Source organism: Centroberyx gerrardi, chromosome 16, assembly GCF_048128805.1.
Source record: "Centroberyx gerrardi isolate f3 chromosome 16, fCenGer3.hap1.cur.20231027, whole genome shotgun sequence".
Classification (NCBI taxonomy): domain Eukaryota; kingdom Metazoa; phylum Chordata; class Actinopteri; order Beryciformes; family Berycidae; genus Centroberyx; species Centroberyx gerrardi.
Genome location: NC_136012.1, coordinates 27,043,707 through 27,064,547, shown reverse-complemented (window position 1 = coordinate 27,064,547; position 20,841 = coordinate 27,043,707). Strand labels below are relative to the sequence as shown.

The 20,841-nt window shown below is 43.4% G+C and overlaps 1 protein-coding gene across 2 annotated transcripts in view; it reads left to right on the top strand.

Annotated features, from left to right (window-relative positions):
* Positions 1 to 20,841, top strand: part of glra1 (glycine receptor, alpha 1) — a 122,587-nt gene that overhangs the window by 39,155 nt on the left and 62,591 nt on the right. For both annotated transcript variants that reach the window (XM_071901289.2, XM_071901290.2), the window contains one exon: positions 20,340 to 20,407. In XM_071901289.2, the coding sequence (XP_071757390.1) occupies positions 20,340 to 20,407 (68 nt within the window). The remainder of the gene's footprint in view (positions 1 to 20,339; positions 20,408 to 20,841) is intronic.

Here is a 20,841-nt window from a genome sequence, read left to right as displayed (position 1 = left end):
GAGCTGACCCGCCGGCCTGCTGCAGGGAAACACTGCTGATGAATGGAAATGATTTTTTCATTCTCATGTTCAAATAACAGCCGCAAAATTATAGCTTTAGAAGTTCAGAGATGTGTCAGAGAGGATGGGGATGTCAATCTCCTCTCATAAAACAAGATTTATTGTACTTGAATTTAAGGTGACTTAAAGGCATTTTCAGAAAATGACAGCAACAACATCAATGTGTGATGGTCTGTTTGACCAAAATATCACAAATATCACTGTGTTTAATTACCTACAATCCTCTTTTTATAGAAAGTGTTGTGCCTTGCTTTGCTGATGGTAATATATCAAAGTATGGTAACACTTGACTATAAAATGGCCATATTCCAGTGTATTAATACCTGTGGAAAACTGCATTAAGTACACAATAATACTATATTGGTACATGATGGAAGTCCTCCTAATGTGTACTGACATGTTGGAAGCACACAGTGTAATAACATAATTGTTTGTATGTATATTTTGTTGTTACACAAGCAAGAAGATTTTCACGCAGTATTATTGTGTGCGTATAATTTTCCATAGGTTCATAAACACTTAAATACACTGTAATAAGGTCATTTTAAAGTGTTACTATTTATTATCTCGTGTTCAGTACATCCAGTTGTATAAATTGAGATGTTATTTAACTCAGGCTATATGGATATGAAATAAGCTGTGGAATAATTTAGAAGCATTCTCTATTTTGTTGTTTATAGATAATAGCTATGGACTCTTCTTTACATTGTGTCCATTGTCGTGCATAATGTATATAGTGTGTGTGTGTGTGTGTGTGTGTGTGTGTGTGTGTGTGCGTGTGTGTGTGTGTGAACATGCTAACGCTAGCTGCTACTAGATACGTTAGCTAGTGTGCTAATCAGATGTGTTAACAACAAGACAGTGATGGTTAGCTGACCAGATACTATGGTTAGCTAGCTAACAAGCTGACATTATCTAAACACTAAATCAATCAGATGGATCAGTGATGAAATGATCAGTTCAGTCAGAAACAGACACAGAGCTGAAGACTTCCAACATGGCCGCCAGAGAGTGTGTTACTTAAAGCCTTCTTCATCTGACACACACACACACACACACACACACACACACACACTCGTCAACAGAGCGGATGGCTAGCTGCAGATTAAGGCTCATTGATTTATTTTCTTCTGATCTAGTCTCTCTCTGAAGCAATAGGAGAGTTTTTTTTTTCTTTTTTCCTTTTGGTTGATCTACATTCAATATCCTCACTGGGACACTTGAACCTTATTTTCCTGTCATGATGGCTGTTGACAGTGTAGTACATACTAGCTCTTTACCATCCGGATCAGTGGCTGTAATGTGGACTTTAGGGAAGTAGCGTGCGATCACGACTCTCTCTAATCTGCTGAGCCGGCGGCTTCAGACAGCTCAGGTGAAAATGTCAGTTTTCCAGCAGCAGGGGAGGAGAGGAGAGGAGACAAGAGGAAGAAAAGATTAGATGAAAGTTGAAGGAGGAGAGAGAGGGAAGAAGTAATATGCAAGAAAAGAAAATGTGGGGGTAGGGGTTAGAAATGGAAAAGTAATGAAAGGAAAGGAGAGGAAAGAACCGCAAAGGAAAGGAAAGGAAAGGTATGAGAGAAAAGGAAAGATGAGAAAGGAAAGGACAATGTGGAAAAGGAAAAGACAAAATAAAGAAGAGGAAAATAAAGGACAAATAGCAGAGGAGAGGACAGCAAAGAAAAAGAAAGGAAAGTGAAGGAGATGACACCAAAGGAAAGGAAAGGAAAGGACAATGAAGAACAAGAAAAGAAAGAAGAGGAAAGGTAGGAAATGAAATGACAATATGGGAAAGGAGAGGACAACAAAGAAAACTTAAGGAAATGAAAGGAGAGAATGAAAACGACAAGACAGGAAAGGGAGGAGAACAAAGAAGAAGGCAGGCAACAAAAGCAAAAGGGAATGAAAGCAGAATGAAAGAAAATGGGAAAAAAAAGGAGTGGAACAGACTGACGAGGAACACAGCAGATGCCTGACAGGGAAAGAAAGCTGCCGTCCAATCACGAAGCAGGATGAAGGAGAGAGGAGAGATGAGACGAGGAGAGGAGACAGAGAGAGGGGAGAGGAGGAAAGCTAGGAAAGAGGAGAGGGGGGAGAGGAGGAAAGATAGGAAAGAGGAGAGAGAGGAGAGGAGGAAAACTAGGAAAGAGGAGAGGAGGAAAGCTAGGAAAGAGGAGAGGGGGGAGGATGAAAACTAGGAGAGAGGAGAGGAGGAAAGATAAGAAAGAGGAGAGAGAGGAGAGGAGGAAAACTAGGAAAGAGGAGAGAGAGGAGAGGAGGAAAGCTAGGAAAGAGGAGAGGAGGAACGCTAGGAAAGAGGAGCGAGGGGGGATGATGAAAGATAGGAAAGAGGAGAGACAGGAGGAAAGCTAGGAAAGAGGAGAGACAGGAGGGAAGCTAGGAAAGAGGAGAGCAGGAAAGCTAGGAAAGAGGAGAGGAGGAAAGCTAGGAAAGAGGAGAGGAGGAAAGCTAGGAAAGAGAAGATGAGGAAAGCTAGGAAAGAGGAGCGGGGGGGGAGGAGGAAAAATAGGAAAGCTAGGAAAGAGGAGCGGGGGGGGAGGAGGAAAAATAGGAAAGCTAGGAAAGAGGGAAGCTAGGACAGAGGAGAGGAGGAAAGCTAGGAAACAGGAGAGGAGGAAAGCTAGGAAAGAGGAGAGGAGGAAAGCTAGGAAACAGGAGAGGAGGAAAGCTAGGAAAGAGGAGATGAGGAAAGCTAGGAAAGAGGAGCGAGGGGGGAGGAGGAAAAATAGGAAAGAGGAGAGAGAGGAAAGCTAGGAAAGAGGAGAGGAGGAAAGCTAGGAAAGAGGAGAGAGAGGAGAGGAGGAAAGCTAGAAAGAGGAGCGAGAGGAAAGCTAGGAAGAGGAGAGAGGAGGAAAGGTAGGAAGCAGGGGAGGAGGAAAGCTAGAAAGAGGAGAGGAGGAAAGAGGCGAGCGAGGAGGTTTCTCTTCCCGCCTGCTCAGCAGAATCCAGTCAGCAGGTCAGCGCCCGCAGCCTCGGCATGGTCGGCGTCGGCAGCGGTGCCTTCTGATTAGAGGCGGCGCTCTCCTTCTATTATGGGATGTTCAGCACATATTACACACGACTCACCTCCTCGCACCGGCGCTTTATGCAGATTAATGTTAGGCCGAGGGATATTTGTCTGCTAACAGACTCGGGGCTGCGCTCCCCTCGCTGCCGTGCCAGAGGCCCGGGATCCAATCTGTCTCTGTAGATTTATGCTTATCCGAGAGCCCCGTCTCGTACGGGACGGCTTCATAATGTGATTGCACAGTGCTTTAGAGAGGTGACACTTTAATATGACGACTGCAGGTTGGAGCACATTGTGGTTTTTTATTTAATTTAAATCAAAAATCTACCGCTATGTAGCCTAGATTCTGTTCTGAAGAAACTCTGTTCTTTTTTGATATATGTAAAGCAAATTTTTTTTCCCCTATATAGAGTAGATTTATGCTCATCCAAGTGCCGTGTTTCGTAGAGAACGGCTTTAAAACATGATTACATGATCCTTTATAAAGGTAAAACTCCAGTATGACTGCTGTAGGTTGGAGAAAATTGTATGATATGTTTAAAGCGAAATTCTCCTGTATATAGATTTATGCTTATCCAAGTTCCCCATTTCTTACAGAACAGCTTCATAATGTGATAGCACAGTGCTTTAGAAATGTGACACTTTAATGTGACGACTGCAGGTTGGAGCACATTGTGGTTTTCTTTTTCTTTTTTTTATTATTTAAAGCAAAAATCTACCGCTATGTAGATTTATGCTTAATGCCCTGTTTCACATAGAACACCTTCATAATATGATTGCATCATGCTTTATAAAGGTAATACTGCAGTGTGATCATTGCAGGTTGGAGCAAAATATGTTCTTTTTTATAGATGTGCCAAGCTAAATTTATCCCTATAGATTTATGCTTATCCAAGAGAACAGCTTTAAAACATGATTGCATGATCCTTTATAAAGGTAAAACTCCAGTATGACTGCTGTAGGTTGGAGAAAATAATGTATTTTATGATATGTTTAAAGCAAAATTCTCCTGTATATAGATTTATGCTTATCCAAGAGAACAGCTTTAAAACATGACCACACGATGCTTTATAAAGGTAACACTCCATTTTGACTGCTGTAGGTTGGAGAAAATGTTTTTTTATATATACTGTATGTAAAGCAAAATTTTCCCTATATAGATTTCTGCTTATCCAACTGCCCTGTTTCATAGAGAACAGCTTTAAAACATGATTGCATGATGCTTTATAAAGGTAACACTCCATTTTGACTGCTGTAGGTTGGAGAAAATACTGTATTTTTTCATATATTTAAAGCAAAATTCTCCCCTGATATTCATGCTCATCCAAGTGCTCTGTTTCATAGAGAACAGCGTGATAATATGATTGCATAGTACTTTATGAAGGTAAAACTCCACTTTGATTGCTGTAGGTTGGAGCAATTTGTGTTTTATGGCATAAAAATCCAGCTCTGTGTAGATTTATGCTTTAAGTGCTGCTTCATAGAGAACAGCTTCCTAATGTGATCGCACAGTGCTGCAGGAAGGTGGAAGTCTAGTATGACGACTGCAGATTGGAGCACATTCTGTTTTTGTATTTAAAGCAAAAAAAAAAAAAGCCCAACTCTCTGTAGCTTTATGCTTATGTTAGTGCTCTGTTTCATACTGCACAGTTTTATATAATATGTTTACATTGTCTTTCTATGCTCTGCCATCTGGTGGAGCGAGGACAATTCTGTAAGGCAAGAGACAGTGTTGAGTTAATTTAATTTAAATCCAAAATCTACTTCTGTGTAGATTTATTGCGATGTTACTTCCTTGTTTCACACAGTACAGCTTCCTAATGTAGAGTATTTTATAAATGAAATGCTAAAGTACTGCCCACTGTAGATTGGGACAGATTATGTTTATTATGTTGTTTTTTTTTACCCGAAGAAGTGGCATGATAATGGATGAATGAATGAATGGATTTTTTATTATTATTTAAAGCAAAAAAATCGAATTTCACTGCCCTGTTTTCATCAAGTACAGTGTCTGCATAGTACTTTAATGTAAAGCCATAGTACGACTACCGTATGGAAACATGACGTGTTTATTAAAGCCAAAATCGATCCGTCTGTAGATTTATGATCAGCTCAGTCTCTATTTCATCAGGTTCAACTTTACGATGTGGAGCACTACATTAAGATGATACTAAAGCCTGGGAGCATGCGGTGTTGAAGTGAAACTGTGCGTATGTTCTTCCTGTGCTGGCAGGCCGCTTAATCAATATTAGTGAACATGAGCGTGTCTCTGCCGAGCGATAACCCCGAGAGCCGAGGCTCTAATTAAACTTTAGATCACTGAACTAAACTCTCTGGCTGCACAGAATGCAGATTACGGCTTTTCACACCCAAACGAGCTTCATTTAGCTGTAATGCTAAAAGCTAGGGACTATTTCACTATTTTTATTTAAATTCCAACTATGTAGTGGAGGGTAAACTCACCTGATTCCAGTCTGTGTGTATTTTTAATTTGTTACATAGAGTTCACTCACATTTTTAAGCCATAAAAAATGCATTAAGTATTAGTATTAGTACTAGTATTGACTTTGCATACTGTACGTTTTATAATGAAAATATGCTGTGTTCAAGAAAATAAATCATAAATTAATCATATTCTGAAATATAAATATGTAAAACACATAAATATAAATATATAAAATCATATTAGTGATAGATAGATAGATAGATAGATAGATAGATAGATAGATAGATATCTGTAATAAATGAGTCCATGTTAGAGACAATTGGTCTCCTCTATCTCACACCAGTAGTATTGTTAGTGCCAGTGTTTCTTCACATTAAGACTACATTTCCCATAAGCCCCGTTGCTTCCTGTTTTGTGCCAAAAAGCAATCCAGCAGATTTGCCTCCAGATCCACCAGGTGGAGAAACAATGGAGGATGCAGAGTAGAGGCTGATGGAGGCTGACAGGCTGACCGCTGATGGTCTGGTTTGTTTACCATAATTATACTAATATCTCAAAATTAATGTGGTAATGATTTATTGATGGTAAAATACATGCAGCACCTTTAATTTCCACTTGATGCTGTATTCTCTAAAACATGGAAAAGGCTAAATTAATGAGGCACAGCGACATCACATCGGCCCGCAGGCTGTTTACTGTTCAATCCTCTAATAATCAGTACGGTTCAGTACCGGGCTTCCTGATTGGCAGAGCAGCCCGCCAATCAATCTGAGTCAGGCCCGCCTCCAGAGAGGGGAGAGGCTGGACCGCATTCTCACCTGATTGGTTTTCTAGATGACTGAGCTGTGTGTGTGTGTGTGTGTGTGTGTGTGTGTGTGTTCAGTTGTAGGATAAGGGGGTGGAGTGTGTTTGTTTTATCGGTGAGGTTAAGGGAGGGAGTGCGTGTGTGTGTTCAAGAGATGAGGTGAGTGGGTGGAGTGTGTGTGTGTGTGTGTGTGTGTGTGTGTCGCAGTTCCACTAATCTCACTTCGCTATCTATCTACCTCTCAAGATGATTAAAAGCACGGAGCTAACGGTGGAGCATCACGACACACCGGCTCCACCGCTAAATCATGGACTGATTTATTGAACAGATGACCGTCACACACACACACACACACACACACACACACACCTACACACACACGACACACGACACACGACACTCCATCTGCACAAACACACGTTCTGGCAAACAAACATGCAAACAAACAAACAGGCAGGAAGGATCAAGCAAACACATACGCTCATGTAGGCTATGCACACACACACACACACACACACACACACACACATACAAGCACCCAACTACACCTCGACCCACTCTGACACACAATAACACACACAAACAGAAACACACACATAACACACACACACACATCCTTCTCATTTCTCTTTTTCTACTCTCTCTCTCTCTCACTCACACACACACTCACACACACACACACACACAAACACACACACACACACACACACACACACACACATACAAGCACCCAACTACACCTCGACCCACTCTGACACACAATTACACACACAAACAGAAACACACACATAACACACACACACATCCTTCTCATTTCTCTTCTTCTACTCTCTCTCTCTCTCTCACTCACACACACACACACACACACACACACACACACACACCCCGCCCTGCCAGGCACCAGTACCTTTCAGTAATCCAGTGGAATAATGCTCCAGTCGCTGCCATAGACCTGCTATTGATTTCTGTCCCTCTGCAGTCAGCCGGCTGCCAGGCTGTCATGTCCGCCCATCAGTCAAACAGCCTGAAACGCCTGGAAGCCTCCGGACGGCTGTTTGCTAATTCATTATAGGCTTAGACTGTTAAATCAGCCGCTATTTGCCTTTCATTAAAGGAATACAACAAGTTTCTGGGAGATTGGGACATTGGTCAAGTTAGCTGTTAAAGGAAAAATCCCCCTAAAACAGCTGTAGGTGATGTACTCTGCATTCCTGGCTCCATTCAGTAGTTTGTTGTGTTTTTCTTCTTGGTGGATAACCGGCCAATCGTAGACGAGGTGACGTCACCTCCAGATGTTTCCAGCAGCTACAATGGAGTTTGATATGAGAAAATGTTTCAGGATGTAAAACATCAGCGGTAAACGTCAGGTTTTGGTGTCAGTCCCTCAGAATCAAAGAGCGAGGGCTTCTTTCTAGAGCCGCCATTTTGCACCGAGAGACGTTCAACAATCATACAGGGAGAAATCCATCGTAGAAGAGGAGAGAGACCAGTTTCTCCACCACAGGAGCAGGAGAGAGACCAGAATGCACTGCAGCCACTGCTTGCGTCTTTGCAGATCTGTCGTCGGTAGCGTGTGAAATACAACGTTCCTCTTTAACAAACAAACAGGCACCAAATGGCATTTTTCTCTTATTTCTCTTTTTCTCAATAGGAAAAACTTGCTTCACTATCACTATCTTCACCTACAGGTATTCGGCACAAAGAAGGCAGGTTTTATTGTTATTACTGTTGTTTTTATCCGGGGCTTCAGTGGAGAGTTTTGCTGTTTCAGAGGCTTTTCCACCCCGACTGAAGAAACTTCTGGGTGAAAAACTGAATCCTTGTAATCTTTTTAAAACGATGTTTGGCATGAAAACGTTCACATTTAAACATGCTGAATATCGGCAACAAAATATCGGCTATCAGCAGCTTCAATCCAGAAATATCAGTATCGATATCGGCCTTCAAAGACATGTATCGGCCAATTAAATTCCTTCAGCATTGCCAATAGTTAGATAGATTTGTTATTTGCTGTCTCTGACCTTTGATTAATGCATTTTTCCTGTGAAATCATGAATATTTGCAGCCTCCGGACTTCTGCCAGTAATCGATCAAGTGAAACAGCCTGCGGAGCTCAAATAAAAATCACTTGGTGTCAAAGGTCACCGTTCTGAACGTTGACTTAAAGGCACATTACACTGCAAAATGAGTGGCTAGGTGTGTGTGTGTGTGTGTGTGTGTGTGTGTGTGGTGTAGAGGTGTGTATGAGATACTTACGAGGCTCAGGTAACATGTATGTATAAACAGAGGCAACAGGGGAGATAAGGAGTGCACACACACACACACAAGCTCATGCTGACAAGCATACACACACACACACACACACACACACACACACACATACAGAGACACTGAAAATGCTCACAGGCATAAATACCAATTTTGAGTAAATATGCATAGACAAACCCACACACACACACACACACACACAAATACACACAGGAATAAATAGCAATTTTAAGTAACCGTGAACACACACACACACACACACACACACACACACACACACACACACTCAGCCTCAGGTGTTTTCTGACCAAGGCTGCCATGCATCCATCCCATCTCTCCATCCTCCTCTCCGCCTGCCTCCCACTTTGAATACATTTCATCTCATAATGAAACCTGAAAACCCTCTGGCAGGGAGAGAGAGAGTGAGAGAGAGAGAGAGAGAGAGAGAGAGTGAGAGAGAGAGAGAGAGAGAATGAGAGAGAAAGAAAGCACGAGAGAAGAGGGAGAGCGAGAATGACGAAGACGGACAGAAAGAGACAAATAAAGGAAGAAAGAGGAAGGGAGGGAGGCAGAAAAACAAGAGAAATAGATTCATAAAAAAAAGGGAGAAGGAGAGTAAAATATATAATAATGGCATTTCTCCTCCTTCTCCTCCTCCTCCTCTTCTTCCCCCTCCCTCCCTCCCTCCCTCCCTCCTCGATGCCTGTTTCTCGGTGGGAGGAAAATGAAGTTTTTTCCTAAAGTTCACTCCGTGGAAGAGGCGATGATGGATGGCAGAATATGTCGGCGGGAGAGACCGCCATTCCTCATCTCGCCGCTCCAATTAAAATGTGACGGGAAGTGGTCCCCCCAACCCCCCTTCCCCCCCCCCCCCGCCGCTGATCAGCCGCGCTGTTTACTTCCACTCTTAACGTCAAAAACTAGAGGGTGTCACGTTCCATAGGGGCGCCAGGTACGCTTCATATGCAAACGCTTTCATATGCAAAGAGAAGTAACGAGTGGCGTCTTTGTAAATGAAAAGGAATAATAATAAGAAGGGCCGCGCTGTCTGCATAGGAATAAAGAGAGAAATAAACAAGAGCGAGGCGGCGGCGGCGGCGGCGGGCTCCTACTGTTTTTTCAAGTGTCGGATATCGCTTTAGGGAAGGGGAGAAAATGAGGAAGAGAGAGGGAACAAACGGGTTTTGTTTCAACAGTTTCTCATTGTTGAGTCGGGAGACGGACGGCGCTTTAAAGTTTTCACGGTTTTCGAGCAGGTTTTGTTTTTTTTGTTTTCGTTTTTTTTTTTTGCGTTTCAGCCTTGATGTTTATGCACGGAGGAGGAGGAGAGAACGCTCACCTCCTCCGCTGTGCTGTCTGGACCTAATGGAGGAAAAAACAGCCGTAGGAAAAGAAAAATAAGTCTGTCTCCTCTCCCTCCTCCTGAAGTCCTGAGTGGATCACGCTTCCCGAGGGACTTGAAGAATCCTTAAAGTGTGTGCGAATGTGAGAAAAGTTTTTGAAAATGTATGGATGGCCATGAAAGTACTGATTTTTTTATTTTTATTTTTTATTCAAATGTAGCACCCAAATTCATCAATATGCTTCAGCTCTCTGGAGGTTTCTTCATCTTCACCAGGACTTCTTGAGAAGATGAAGAGTAAAACATGAAGCGATGACGTCATGTCGTAGCCCGAAACATGCCGATTTTGAGTCCTTGAATTTCACCAAACAAGACAGTTGAAAGTTATTGAAAAATGCTTGAATTTGATGTCAAAGTAGATGAAACCCACCGAACACAATACAGCCTAAAAAAATAAAATAAAAGCCACAGTGAAGAACCAAGGAAACAGCAACAGTGGATCAGTGGCAGTAAAAATAAGAGAAGATTTTGACTGTTATTTGAAACATTTTTGTATCTTACAGTGAGGCCATAACCTTCTTAAGTACTTTGTTTTTAAGTTCCTTATTCTACTAAAAGTGGTGTCAAACAATATCTACAACACACACATCAGTTGTCCTCTGTAGATCCTCTGAAGACCTTTTTCTACAGAGTGCATTCGTAGATTTATGACTTTTAGCAAACTTTTTGCATGCAGCAAGTTGAGTTGAGTAACTCGCTGCAATATAAAGCTCTCAGCTTTTGATAAAATGTTCATTATTTCAACAGCGTTTCATTATCGACTCGGGAGATTTATGATGCCTTAAAGTCTCCCTGCTGTCGAGCAATTTCTTTTTGTTTTCCTGCCGTTTCAGCCATGATGTTTATGCATGGAGGATAAGAACAAAATGATCACCTCCTCTGCTGTCGTGTCTGGACATAATGGAGAAAAAAACAGCAATAGGAAAAGAAAAACAACCCTCTCTCTCTCTTCCTCGGCTCTGCTCGTAGGCGTAAAAATGAGCAGAGAACTTCTGCGAGCGTGTGCGGAGAATATATATTAGTTCAATAAAAAGTAAAACCGCTTTCCCCCGGACCGTATAGCCCACAGACGACGCACTATAAATATTTAATGCCTCACAGCCATTGTACTGTTTTTTGCTGAAGGCAGCTCAATTGCAGAAGAAGCGATCGGGCGTAATTCAGAGTATTATTCATATCATAATTTGTAGTCTGCGACGTTTTCTTCTCTCCCCGCCTCTCATTCGCTTGTTTAGCGCTTCGCCATTTGTTGCCGGGAATCAATTCGGCCGCGGCGCTGCGGAGCTGAGGTGTCACTTAGCGGGAAGCTATCAGTGCAAATTGGGCATCAGGAGAGGAGAGAGTTAAGTAAAGCATAGGAGAGCGGGGCCAAGGCAATCCCCCAGACACCTGTGTTTTACAACCCTCCCAAGGCCCGATAATGGAGCGCACACCGCTGTACCACCTACACCCTCGCCGCTCTCCCTCTTGTAAAAGCATGAGGTGTGCTTGATTTATGCCGCTTCATTAGTTCCACTTGGCGGTCCAGGTACGCCGCAGCGGGGAGGTGCTAGTAATGAAGATGTCAGCAGGGAGGACGGCGTGGCTGATGGGTTGACCAGTTAATTGGCGGCTGTAAATGCAGCGCTGATGAGGGGCGCTGGGACCGCGGTTTAAGACGCGTCCCTGCAGGCCGATGTGTCGGCAACAATAGTTGGATAAATACATCTAAGTTTGAGATTGTCCGGATGATGCTGTAGTGGAAGAGCTGCAGTCTCGCGCTCACACCAGAGCCGGACCAAACACATTCGTATTTTACATTTTAAACCGGCGTGTGAGATGGAGGAAGGGCTGTGATAGTGCTCCGAAAAGAAAAAGAGAAAGACGAGCTAAGGAAAGAGGCAGAAAGTTGTTTTTTTTTAAAGTAGAGGAGGAAGACGTGGGAGAGGCTGCATACAAGATATGAGTGTTATGCTGCAGAAAGACAACTGATAGTTTCATGTCTGTATTTCCAGTATTTAGTAGAGTTCAGTGCATATTATATTGCATATGAGTTGATGTTAAGATAGCTGGTAACATCTACTAAAGATACAGAGTACTACAGCCTTAGCAGACTTAATAAATACGAGACACACAATGTTAGGTTGACCAAAATAACAAATTTACAGCTAAGAATTAACTATACGCACATCGACGAAGACTGTCGTCATGCAACAAAGAGTTACATCATACTTCGGTGTGTGGGTTCTACTTTTCAACAAAATAACTAATTTACCCAAAAACGTGATCCATATTTAAAAGGTAAAACTGTTTGTGGTTCAGCACTGCTGATTCTTTATGAATGAGTCCAGACGATGCTCTCTGTCTGGAAGAAGCCCAGGAGTTAAACCCCCCCCACCTCCAGCCGCATCTGGCAGCTCATCAAAGCTTAAATCAAAGCCTGAGACACGCACAGAGCATCCGGCGCCGTCCTCAGCATGCGATGAACTGTCACCGCCCCCGCTGTCGGCGCTCCGCTGTGTCCGACTTGTTTTGTTTGTGATGAAGTGCGACCGCTCTTGGTTTGACTCGTTCTGGGCGGATGGGGACGGAGCAGAAGGGACAGGAGGACGGCGACTGTCCCGGACTGACACGCTGCAGTGGGATCCTGCAGGTTTTAGAAGTGGCACGAGCGACGAATCCGTGTCTGGACGCAAACTTTCCTTCTGTCATCTCGAAGCAAGTTGCGCCAAGCTGCAAGAATTTGATCAAAACCCCAAGTAGAGATGATGGATCTTTCTCAATTTTCTTCTTGTGCGTTCTTGTGTCGCAAATGTGACGCATTTGATGTAACATCTAAGGCCAAAACATGATTCCAAAACAAAAGAATGCAAAGACGGCGGATGGATAAAGATCTCAGAAGTTTACTCGCTAGACGAGGAAACATCAGATGGTGACTTGGCCGAGAAGAACAAATGGGAAGCCCTAAGATCCATTGCGACAAACACATATCACATCCAAACAACGCAACAGCCTAGTACATAGTACAGAGTCTAATTAAAACAAACAGGAAAACAAACAGTTGTGTGTCTTAATTGATTGTGCGCGACATCAAGCACAAAACTGTTCTCACTTTCATGAGAAGATTGTTGTCTCCAAAACAACTTGGGAAGAAGTTTCTCAACAAGGACACAAGTATTGGCACTGTTGGATTTCAGATTAACCCTGATATCTAAGAACTGGCAAAAGCAATGTTGCCTGAAGTCTAAACAAAATCATGAGTGAACACATTTTTCATATGGGAGTGGGAATGGAAACCCTTAACTTGGGGCAGTTTTGAGCTACAGCACAAAAAAAAAATGCCAAGATGCCAGAATTTAAACAAAGTTTGGGTCAGAGATGATGGATAGTAAAAGAGTCCCACCAGGCTAATATGTCTGGAATCCCTAACTTCCGTCCTCAGTTGGCAGCTTGGTCCCTGTCCCAGTGTCAGTTTAAAAAACACAACGAGGAAGAGATGTTGACACTGGAAAAACGCTCCAAGTCCTCCGACAGGGAATAGAAAACCCAGTAAAGTATTAATCATTAAAAAAGCGATTACAGGCGCTTTCCTGGCAGGTTTATCTGGCTGTCATCTTCATACCATCTCTATTTAGACCTTATCTATTCCCTCTCTCTCTCTCTCTCTCTCTCTCTCTCTCTCTCTGTTCTGCTTAGAGGTGAAAAATGAGTAGATGATAACCACCCAACACGACACTGTAAAAAATTAAAGATACTATGGTGAACCGAAGTAGTGAATCACTGGCAGTGATCAAAACAGAGCGTTTTTGATGCTGTTTAGAAGAAAAATCTCTGTATGGATGGTTCCTATGTTAGATGATTAGATGATTAGATGATTTTTCCAATCTTTTCCTGTTTGGGATGGAGCCAAAGTGCAGCAGTAGAAATCAGTTGGCTCTACCAGTGGCTGCATCTGTATTTTAATAGCACAGTGATGTACAGGTTGTTTGATAAGCGTTAGTTTTGTGCATGGTGTAGTGAAAGACCCAGAGCAGGAGAGCCCGGGCAGTGTGTGGAGCAGTGCTGCAGCTCCGGGTCTGGGTCCGGGTCCGGGTCCGGCTCCGGGTCCGGCTGCAGCTCCGGGTCCGGGTCCGGCTCCGGCTCCGGCTCCGGCTCCGGCTGCAGTTAGCAGAAGTGCTGAGAGCCACAGCCAAGTGCTTTGTTTCAGTCTGCTTTATTGCTGTTGTCACTTGTTTTTAATGAAAGTGGAGTTTAGCTGAAGAAGGGAGGGATTTATTTGGGCCGACGCGCCTCAGCAGGACTTCAGCCCCGTCGCTGGCCTCTCTCGCCCCCCTGTGTGTGTGTGTGTCAGCGTGTGTGTGTGTGTGTGTGAGAGAGAGAGAGTGTGTGTGTGTGTGCATATGCAGTCTCTGAAATTAACTTTCCAGCTCACATGCCAACGGCTAGTAGATTAAAAAATGTATCCACCAAGAATAATTTTTACCGGCCAAAAGAATTAATATACATTTTTCATAGAAATATTGCCCAGCCGTTTTAAGTGCTTTGTGTTTAGAATCAGATACTGAATTTTAATTTAAAACTGCCTTATACAATGGATCAAGTTTGTAATTCATTGTGTGGCGCACCACCCTCACACACACCATGCACACACACACACACACACGTACACACACACACACTATTGCAGTTTGACTGTTTAACGTTTCGATATTAATCCTCAACTAATTTCAGGCAAGTTCAGAAATAAAAGTTTAGATGCTTCAACTTTGTGTAGAGCAGCATAACAGGCAGCCAATCAGGAGCCTGTTTAACACAGAGCCATTGTTTTGCTTTGATTTGATTGGCTCACGGTCAGAGAGCGTGTACAGTGGCCAGCAGGGACAAAGTTTGAGAACAGGCAAACACCAAAGACTGAATAAAACAGAGGCTTTCAAATGTTATCAGCTCAAAAAGTTAGAGCCAGTGTGGCGTAGAATGTTATTTATATATGTGTGTGTGTGTGTGTGTGTGTGTGTGTGTGTGTGTGTTTGGATAGTTGGGTTGCAGGCTGTATGCTGCATGCATACTGAGTGTGTTTTGTTTAACGTGTGTGTGTGTCTGTGTGTTCCTGTAGGCATGCGTGAATGCATCTGCCTATTTGTCTTTAGAATTTAGTGTGTGTGTGTGTGTGTGTGTGTGTTTGTGCATGTTTGTGTGTGTATGTGTGTCTGTATTTGGTTTGTTCATTTTTGCATATGTGTGTATGTTTGCTCATTTGTGCAAGTGTGTCTCTCCGTGTGTGTGTGTGTGTGTGTGTGTGTAATGTGTGTCAGTACATTTAGTATTTGTCTTCTGTTAATTTAGTGTGAGTGTTTTTGTGTGCATGTGTGTTCATTTGTGCACATGTGGCTTTTAATTTAGTGTGTTTATGTGTGTGCGTGTCTGTTCATTTAGTGTCTTCATTTGTGCATATTTGTGTGTGTGTGCGTGTGCGTGTGTGTGTGTGTCTGTACATTCAGTGCATGTTGTGTGTGTGTGTGTGTGTGTGTGTGTTTGTCTCTGTTCATTTGTGCACATGTGCTGAAGTGTGTTTCTCCCTGTTTGTCTGTGTTAGTATATGTGTGTCTGTGCATTTAGGGCATGTGTGCGAGTGCGTATATGTGTGTGTGTGTGTGTGTGTGTGTGTGTGTGTGTGTGTGTGTGTGTGTGTGCGTCTGTGTGTGTGATCATTTGGCATACACACAGTAAGGCAAATAAGTCTGCAGCTACAGTAGCCTGTGACTCACACTGCCAGCCCGGCCTGCCATGACAGTTAATGAGCTGTCTCTCTCTCTCTCTCTCTCTCTCTCTCTCTCTCTCTCTCTCTCTCTCTCTCTCTTCCCATCACACTCTCCTCCTTTTCCCCTGCATCGGTTTCTCTCTCTCTCTCTCCCTTCTGTCTTTTTCTTTTTTCTTTTTGCTGCATCCCCATCTTCTGTCTTTATTGGAAAGCTATAAAGCAAACTCTCTCTCCTCTCTCTCTCTCTCTCTCTCCCCTTCTCTCCTTCATTGGACGGCTATTAAATGAACTGCCGTGGAAAAGGAGACGGAGAGGGAGGTGGAGGGAGGTGGAGGGGGAGGGGGGGGGAGTAGGGCATTAGCTTCTCTCCCCGGCATTTTTGCGTCACACACTGCAAGGGACGTCAAGAAAAGACAAATTATGATATCCCTGCGCTCGCCTCCCTCCCTCCACGCAGCGGGAGGAGAGGGGGATCGTAACGGAGCCGGGGCGCCGCAGAGGGAATGTGTCCGAGGGATTGAGTTAGGCCCGGAGAGCTATTCTGAGAAGATGCTGAAGGTGATATTATAATGCCGGTTGGTTTATGGATACGCCTTCTGATGCGCTCCGACACTTCATCGGTAATGCGGCTTGGACTCGCCGGGTTTTCAGGGTCTTTATAGATCGAGACATCGAGACCCAGGCGACCCAGCTGGAGGATCAGACCTCCGCTTGTGTTCAAGTGGCTTCTGTAGTCCATGGATCTTAAAGTCCCCATGAAATGAACTCCCATTACTTTTACTTCCTGGAAAACAGAGTATCTTTCATGGTGACCTCGTGCTGCACCAGCAGGCGCAAATATGAATTTCTAACCAATAAAACCCATCAGATTTTTGAACCCCCCCTCCCATCAAATAAAATTACCTTTCACTCCCTGACTCGTATTCCATTGGTTTAGACTTAGTCCCGCCCCAATGCATCAAATCCAGGAAGTAAAGATGCCGTTTCATGGGGTCTTTAAGCTGCGTTCAACACCCAGCATGTTCTGATCGGTTTATCTGAACTCTGCAGCGTTTCCTCCTTCAGTTCAGTTTGTTTCCCCAGATGAGAACCAGGTGATGACCTTTGAACTCTGGTGGCACCAAATAACGGCACCGAGAGTCTCAGTCCTCTAACAAGAGAACCACGGTGCGGAAACCACCCCAAAACGCAAGGGATTATGGGTAGAAGGAGATGGATGCAGGTTCCTCATGCTTGGAAAGCCTAGCAGAACAAAATGAAGACTGATGAGGACTGATGCTCATATTCAGCTGTTTCTTCTTCATGTGTTAACTGGTATGAAAACCAGAGAAGAAGAGACAGACAAGTTCATCATGCTTTTTTTTTTGACTAGAGAAATCATCCCAGTGTGCTGTGGAGGATTTTACTCAACAGTCTGTAAAACCTGCAATGAAACCTGTCCCATGATGGTCTAAATGCTGTTTCAGAGACACTGGATCCTTCTATTTTGGGGGATTTTTGGAAAATTAAAATGGTTGAATTTAAAGATAGTGAAAATTAGCACATTTCTTTCACAAATGTGGCTTTCACAAACCTAAATCAAACCCGATTTAAAACAATCCAAAACGCCTTACATAATCAAGAGTGCATATATTTTAAGCATCGGTGTTCCCAGTGGGAATTGAACCCCCAACCCTGGCAGTGTTGATGCCTTGCTCTCCACTTTTAGCTATGCAACTCTTCTTCTTCTGGTACAGTGGAACAAACTCATTTCATCTGCAGCCGGTGCAAGTTTCATTTCCTACCATGGAAGCAAACCTGGCTGATTTAATATCTGGAAGGTTTTTTGTTTTTTTTTCTTGATTACTTTGTCCTCCTTTCCTCACGCAATCCTGTGAGTAATCTATTGTTTGCTTTAATTAGATACTGTACATGTAAGTCACGTAGCGGCCGCTCGCCCCGGGCCGGCTCTAATGATTTTTTCCCTCTTAACCGTACATCTTCATCCCTGTGGTTCTGAGTTTATGGGTTAACCACATTTGCGTGCTTGTGTGTGTGTGTGTGTGTGTGTGTGTGTGTGTGTGTGACTCTCAGATGATACTCCTCCCCTGTGGCCTGCAGCAGTACTGAGACTGTGACAGGGAGAGTAATTGGCCATCAAAATAATCCAGACCCCTTCCTTCATTCCCAGCTAGCCCCCGGCTAGTGGAATTAGAGACCAAGTTTAGCCAGGGATGTTAAACACGGACTTATTTGTCTCTCTCTCTCTGTGTGTGTGTGTGTGTGTGTGTGTGTGCGTGTGTGTGTGTGTGTGTGTGTGTGAATGGGGCAGAGTTTGACCTTAAGTCAGATCAGCATGTATCAGGCTACGACTGTCATGCAGCCTCTTGACTTTGAAAAAAAAAGTTTGACAATTTGTAATCCAGCACGATATCATAAAAAAGATGAGATGCTGTACGTTTCCTAACACAATACAGTATACAGCCGGGTTGATGACTAATGGATTACATGTAATGGGATTACGGTAATCTGATTACAAAAACGTGACACTGAATTTAAAACAACATTACTGGGAAAACAATTATTTCACAGACAATGACTAGACAGCGACAGATTCATCTACAGATTCACATATAATAATTCAGCATTTCCACACATAAACGGTGCAGAGTTGCATTGTGGGACAGGGCAGTTCAGCCTCATGCCTGTGTAAACATATGGAAAAGTGTTGAAAGTATACAGTAATATTGTGTTAGTACTTTGTGAAAATCTCCCTGTGATATAACGTACTAAGAACCCCAGAAGGTTCCCTGAAGAACCGCTTTGTAAACGGTTGATAAACCCAGGCAGCAGTCTACTTCCAGGAACCTCTGATACTGTATGAGGGTTCTTCAAGGAACCCTTTAGGGCTGATTTCTTGTGAAGAACCTTAAAGGTGCTCATCAGCTGCCTTTGGGTCTCAGAAGAACCTTTGATGACCTGCTAGTTTTAGTGTGCTGACAGCAGATTTTTTTTTTTTTCCTCATTTTCGACTCTTCTTGTCTTTCACCGATATAAAAACGCATATGTTCCTGAATCCATCAAGTTTTTAAATGCTAGGAAATTGATTTTTTGAGTTTTGCATTGAGTTTTGCCGTTGTATTTATCTGATCTCATCCTAAAGAGCAAAAATGAAATCAGTGTTTCCTCATTTTGACTCTTCTTGTCTTTCACTATTCAGTAGTAACGATTTAGAGTCTTCCACTACAGACTGAACAGATATAAAAACCCATATATTCCTGAGTCCATCAAATATTTATTTGTTTTCTGCATTTGTGTGTCAGTAGACTGCTCTTTAATTTTTTGATATTTAGAAACTTTTCATTCATTATTTTTGAAAGAATCTTTGCTTTATGGATTATGTGCTTAAGACTTTTGCACAGTACTGTATGCATTAATTTAAACAGATGCAACATGCATGGGGACAGCTGTTTCTATCCTGTCCTCAGTGTGTTTCTCAGCTTCCTGGTAGAAATGTGATAAATGTGGCGTCTTTTCAATGCCTCGGCCTTTTTAACTGACTAAATTACAGCTCCGCGGTTTGCCGGGCAGATCCAGTCCGCACCGCCATCGAACCAACGACCAGCCGACCGAGGAGAGAGTGTGTGTGTGTGTGTGTGTGTGTGTGTGTGTGTGTGTGTGTGTGTGTGTGGGAGGGGGATCACTCAATATGATTTAGCTCTTAAAGCCAATATCATGTCGACTCCCTGAAGGAGATGAGAGGCGGACTGTTTGTTTGGCCGTCCTCCACGCTCCTCATCGGGAGTCGACTCTCGCCGGCCGGTAATCGCATTTGTGTTTGTACAAGCTGGTAATACAGCGCCGCGATGGAGCGGCCGCCACGCCGCCACCTCGACTCGCTCGTCTGACAACAACCTTGAACGCTCCCTCTCTCTCCTCTCTTTCATCTCTCCTGGTATCACAGGACGAGAGCGAGGGAGGGGAGTTTATTTATTTTTTTTATTTTGGACTGCTTTGATATGACACCCTGTGTTTATTGATAGTGCCTGGGTTTGATAGACAGGGCTTTTATTAAGTCTCAGAGGGGATGTGAGATTGATTTTCCTCCGTCTAGTTTTCTTTGTTGTAATAAGACGTTTACGGTTTCTGTCTGTCTGTCTTTCTGTCTCTCTCTCTCTCTCTCTCTCTCTCTCTCTCTCTCTCTCTGCCGCTGTCAGGGAGTCGGACGCTGTCGGAGTATTTAAGTCCAGACTGCAGACTCGTTTATTCAGACGCATTAACTCCTCCGACTTACCAGCCATTTCTTTTGTCTTTGTTTACTTCCCTGCAGTCTGCCATTCACTTCCCTCTGCTGCAGACTGTCCTGCTGCTCCAACATCCAGTCACACACACACACACACACACACACACACACACACACACACACACTCCGGGCCCTGTTTATTGGACTTTCTGATGTACTTCTGCTATCTCTTACTTTTTTGAGCATTGTTTTCTCTCTTCATGGGTTTTTTTAAATTGTGTAAAGCACTTTTCTGACAGTCCTGTTGGTTAAAAACGCTCTACGATGAGACTTGACTTTTCTTTCTCTTTCCCTCTCTTCTTCCTCTGCAGGTCCGCCTGTAAACGTAACCTGCAACATTTTTATCAACAGTTTCGGCTCCATTGCTGAAACAACAATGGTGAGTTTAATTATTCTTGATGTCACGTCGTAACGTGACGTGTGTGTGTGTGTGTGTGTGTGGATGTGGATGGGTGGGCGGGTAATGGGAAGTGTCACATTTCTTCACATTCTTTGCCAAAAATGCGATTAATTGAAACAACAACGTTAATATTCAGCGCGTCCAAAGTTTTATTTTTTTTTTGTCCTCGCAGAAATTACAAGCCTCGCCCTGTGTGAGTGTTTAGAAATGCCTCCGCCTCATTGCGCCCGCCTCCCATTTGGAAAGACTTCATTTGAACGAGCGCATCATCGCCGCACCATTTGCATAACAGCGTGGTGGCGGCGCTGTCGTGACTGTTGGGGAAATTTCCGCTCGTTCGTTACATAGAAAATCCATTAGCGTTAATACATCCAAACCATCAGGTCCTTCACAGTGCAGCCAAGCCCGACACA